The 4,464-nt window shown below is 27.8% G+C and overlaps 2 protein-coding genes across 3 annotated transcripts in view; both read left to right on the top strand.

The window, feature by feature from the left end:
- Positions 1–905, top strand: part of LOC111688606 (short-chain dehydrogenase/reductase 3-like) — a 4,117-nt gene extending 3,212 nt beyond the window's left edge. The window contains exons 2-4 of the mRNA XM_023451108.2: positions 119–295; positions 359–735; positions 803–905. Of these exons, the coding sequence (XP_023306876.2) occupies positions 119–295; positions 359–735; positions 803–905 (657 nt within the window). The remainder of the gene's footprint in view (positions 1–118; positions 296–358; positions 736–802) is intronic.
- A 1,642-nt stretch (positions 906–2,547) lies between these two features.
- LOC111688607 (uncharacterized oxidoreductase SERP2049-like) lies at positions 2,548–4,322 on the top strand. 2 transcript variants are annotated; one of them, XM_023451109.2, is made up of 5 exons: positions 2,548–2,765; positions 2,866–3,021; positions 3,510–3,686; positions 3,760–4,136; positions 4,205–4,322. In XM_023451109.2, the coding sequence occupies exons 1-5, from the start codon at positions 2,601–2,603 to the stop codon at positions 4,314–4,316; spliced, it is 987 nt and encodes a 328-aa protein (XP_023306877.2). In that variant the 5' UTR covers positions 2,548–2,600; the 3' UTR covers positions 4,317–4,322. The 2 variants fall into 2 exon arrangements, with proteins under 2 accessions (XP_023306877.2, XP_046810749.1); XM_046954793.1 differs by having other exon boundaries at positions 3,790–4,136.
- The last annotated feature ends 142 nt before the right edge of the window (positions 4,323–4,464 follow it).

Genomic DNA, 4,464 nt, shown 5'->3' on the forward strand with positions numbered 1-4,464 from the left:
CTATAGACTAGACTATAGACTAGACTATAGACTAGACTATAGACTAGACTATAGACTAGACTATAGACTAGACTATAGACTAGACTATAGACTAGACTATAGATTACATTCTCTTTAGATCGATGTTAGCGATTACCACCAACTAGAGGAGTTAAACAAAAATGTCTCCCAAGATCTCGGTAATGTAACAATTTTAATAAATAATGCTGCCATTTTAACGTTATCTTCTATGTTGAACCCATCACCCGAGGAAATACAAAGAATGATAAATGTTAATTTCACCAGTATTTGTTTTGTAAGTAAATTAAAATTAAATAGATAATACGTCCAAAACATATTATATTCCACGTTTTAACAGGCTCAACAAATATTTTTGCCCAAAATGAAAGAATTAAATAATGGACATATTGTCAATATATGCTCCAGTTCGGCTCTCTTCACCTCACCCTTTTTCAATATTTATGCCGGTACTAAGGCAGCCGTACGTTCTATAACTTCAGCTTTACGTATTGAAATAATGAATGAATTCAAAAATATAACGGCCACTACAGTAATGCCGTTGTTCTTAAATACCAATCAACGTGTTGAAAGGCTTATAAATATGAGTGGTTTAACGAAAATATTTCCCCTAATCGAGGGTCCCATAGTGGCACAATATGTGCTGGACAGTATGTTAAATAATGAAGATGAAATAACGATACCAAATGCTTTTCTATATATTTATAAATTATATGAGTAAGTAAATTTCTAAGTTACGAATATAATATAATCTTAAAATTATATAATGCTTTTCAAATTTCAGACTCTTACCTATTAGTGTTAAGGAGTTTGGCAATGCTTTGATAACATTCAGAGGTTATAATCGGTTATTGAAATCCTTGAAAGCTAAAAGTAAACTGAAATAAATTAACGAAATTAGATTTAAAAAGTTCAATTTTATATTAAACTTATAGTTAGATTTATAATAAATATTGGTACAAATAATTTCATATAGATAAAATATTCTTATTGATACATTATATTTTCTTTTTTATAGTGAATTTTCTATATTTTTTTTAGAGAATTTTCCATAAATTCTCTTTTTGTAGAACATATCTATCTATCTATCTATCTATCTATCTATCTATCTATCTATCTATCTATCTATCTCTCTATCTATCTATCTATCTATCTATCTATCTATCTATCTATCTATCTATCTATCTATCTATCTATCTATCTATCTATCTATCTATCTATCTATCTATCTATCTATCTATCTATCTATCTATCTATCTATCTATCTATCTATCTATCTATCTATCTATCTATCTATCTATCTATCTATCTATCTATCTATCTATCTATCTATCTATCTATCTATCTATCTATCTATCTATCTATCTATCTATCTATCTATCTATCTACCTATCTATCTATCTATCTATCTATCTATCTATCTATCTATCTATCTATCTATCTATCTATCTATCTATCTATCTATCTCTAAATAAAATATTTATCTCTAAATATCTCTAAATAAATTCTCTTTTTATGAGAATTTTCTCTAATATTTTATTAAAGTGAACTTATTTTTATTACTCTTTTAAAAATTATCTTTGAAAAGAAAATTTTCTTGCATTTTTTTTTTAATTTTTACAAAGTAGGACAAATAGTTCAGATAGTTCAAATTAAATACTTCGAACTATGGTGTAAATAACAAAATATTTCGCAATTGCGTCAATAGTGTCTTAATTCAAAAAACATTATTTGTAGAAAATAGGCACAACGTTCTTATAAACATTTAATTCAAAGATAATTGAAATCTGTCTATGGGATTGGAAAAATTGCAACTTTTTAAACTAATATCAATAGATCAGAATAATTTGTCAGATTTTCATTATGATCGCTCAGTATAAGATACACATACTTTATCGGTGTCGTTTTAATAACTAGTTCGAATTATGAAATTCATAATATAACAGTCATATACATACATATATGTATGTCCTATAAAGGTCCCTTATTTGTAGATATACTAGAGTATATGTTTTGTAATGCTTTTTGAAAAAAAAACCCAAATTTTGTCTTAGAAAACTATTAAGTTAAATGAGTGATATATACTTTTAAAACCAGGAAATTAACTATAAAAATGTTATACTCTGTTGCAAAAATGTTTACACAAAGTCGAAAACTTGTCCCCAGCGTAAACTTGTACGTGCATAACCAGTTAATTCTCAAGAATATTACATACCATTTGAATTACTTATAAGTACTTTAATAATGGTTTACATATTAATATATACATAGGTAAGTACTTATTTGAAATCTCATTCTAGTAATTAATTGGCTCTAATGACATCGCCGCGTTATAAGTTAAAATGCTAATAAGTAAGAAAAATTTTTTATTAACAATTTAAAACACATTAAGTCTCAATGTATGCTTTTGCTGGGATTGTTTTGCATATTGAAAAAAACAATTTAACAGGTTATAAGCTACAAAGTTTACAATTTAATAAAAAATACTTATAAATACAAAAAAATATATTAACAACTCTTTCAGTCGTCAATAATATTCTTAAAGCGTAATTTCAGCGAAAATATTTAAACAAATTGTTAAAATGTTTAAGCAAATATTATATTTTGAAATATATCATAGTATACAATTAATTGGAATTATTTTATTATATCCTATTTTTATTTTAATTGTTGTTGTTAATAAAATCATAAGAGTTATAAAAAACAATGGTTTCGGTTCCAGAAATATTCGAGGACAAGTAGCAGTGGTAAATTAAAATAAAAAAATACTTTTGAAATAAATAAAATCATCCGATATTTTCTAAGAGTGTGTTTAAATATATATGTATATAATAATAAATGTTTAAGGTTACTGGTGGTGCACGAGGCTTAGGACGTGACATTGCAAAAGAATTGGCTGCCAGAGGATGTCACATTGCAATTGTTGATATAAAGGAAAACTTGGCTTTGGAAACGGCGCAGTACTTAACAGAAATGTATGATATTAAAAGTAAAGCGTACAAGGTAATATTTGTAAAAATTACGAAAAAATCTAAATCTAATAAAGCGAGTATATTCTCTAGTATTTGACCTAGAACTGAACTGAAATAGAACTGAACTAGAACTGAACTAGAACTGAACTAGAACTGAACTAGAACTGAACTAGAACTGAACTAGAACTGAACTAGAACTGAACTAGAACTGAACTAGAACTGAACTAGAACTGAACTAGAACTGAACTATAACTAGAACTGAACTAGAACTGAACTAGAATTTAACTAGAACTGAACTAGAACTGAACTAGAACTGAACTAGAACTGAACTAGAACTGAACTAGAACTGAACTGAACTAGAACTGAACTAGAACTGAACTGGAATTGGAACTTAGGTTAAACTGAACTAGAACTACAACTAAACCAGAACTGTAATAGAACTAAACTAAAACTGCACTAGAACTCAATTATACAATATCAAAAGCTACAATAATATTTTTTATCTCTGTGCAATTATAGGTAGACGTAAGTAATTATGAACAACTTGAGCAGCTAAGAATCTCAATAACTGCCGATCTTGGTGTTCCAACTATTCTGATTAATAACGCAGCTATTTTGGCAGGTTCGTCATTGATAAATCTTTCCCCCCACGAAGTGAAACAAATGATTGAAGTAAATATTACTGCCGTGTATTACGTAAGAACTTTTTACTTCTTATTAAAGAAAAAAAAAAAACAATTATAAAATTATTTTCATGCTATACATGTAGATTCTACATATATTTTTACCCAAATTAAAGGAACTAAATCAAGGCTATATTGTTAATATATGTTCCTTATCCGCCCTCGTAACTTCACCACTATTAAGTGTTTATGGGACCACTAAAGCAGCTATACGTTCCTTGAGTTCAGCTCTACGCATTGAATTCATATTGGAGCGTAAAAATATAACTGTTACAACCGTAATGCCCACATTTTTATCAACAAATAAAACTGTAGAAAAAATTCATATTTTGTCTGGATTAGGTAATTTGTTGCCTAAAATGGAGGGTGAAGTTTGTGCGAAGTATGCGATCAACGGTATGTTGAATGGTAGTCGGGAAATTGCAGTGCCTTCTGTAATGCTCTACATGTATAAACTTTTGGAGTGAGTTGTGCAGAAGATAAATATTTTGTGTATTTTTTTTAATTTTTAAAACTTTAAATATGTTTCAGGATTTTACCAGTTCTTGTTAAGGAGTTGTTTTCAGCAGTTATTGTCAGTAAAAATTTCAAAACTATGAAAAACTCTGCAAAAATAGCCGAAGTTTTAAATAAAAGAGATTAAATTGTATAAGATTTTGATTAAATAAATTTTATTTATTTAGAAAGGACTAGAACTGAACTAGAACTGAACTAGAACTGAACTAGAACTGAACTAGAACTGAACTAGAACTGAACTAGAACTGAACTAGAACTGAACTAGAACTGAACTA

Source organism: Lucilia cuprina, chromosome 6 (genome assembly GCF_022045245.1).
Source record: "Lucilia cuprina isolate Lc7/37 chromosome 6, ASM2204524v1, whole genome shotgun sequence".
Lineage (NCBI taxonomy): Eukaryota > Metazoa > Arthropoda > Insecta > Diptera > Calliphoridae > Lucilia > Lucilia cuprina.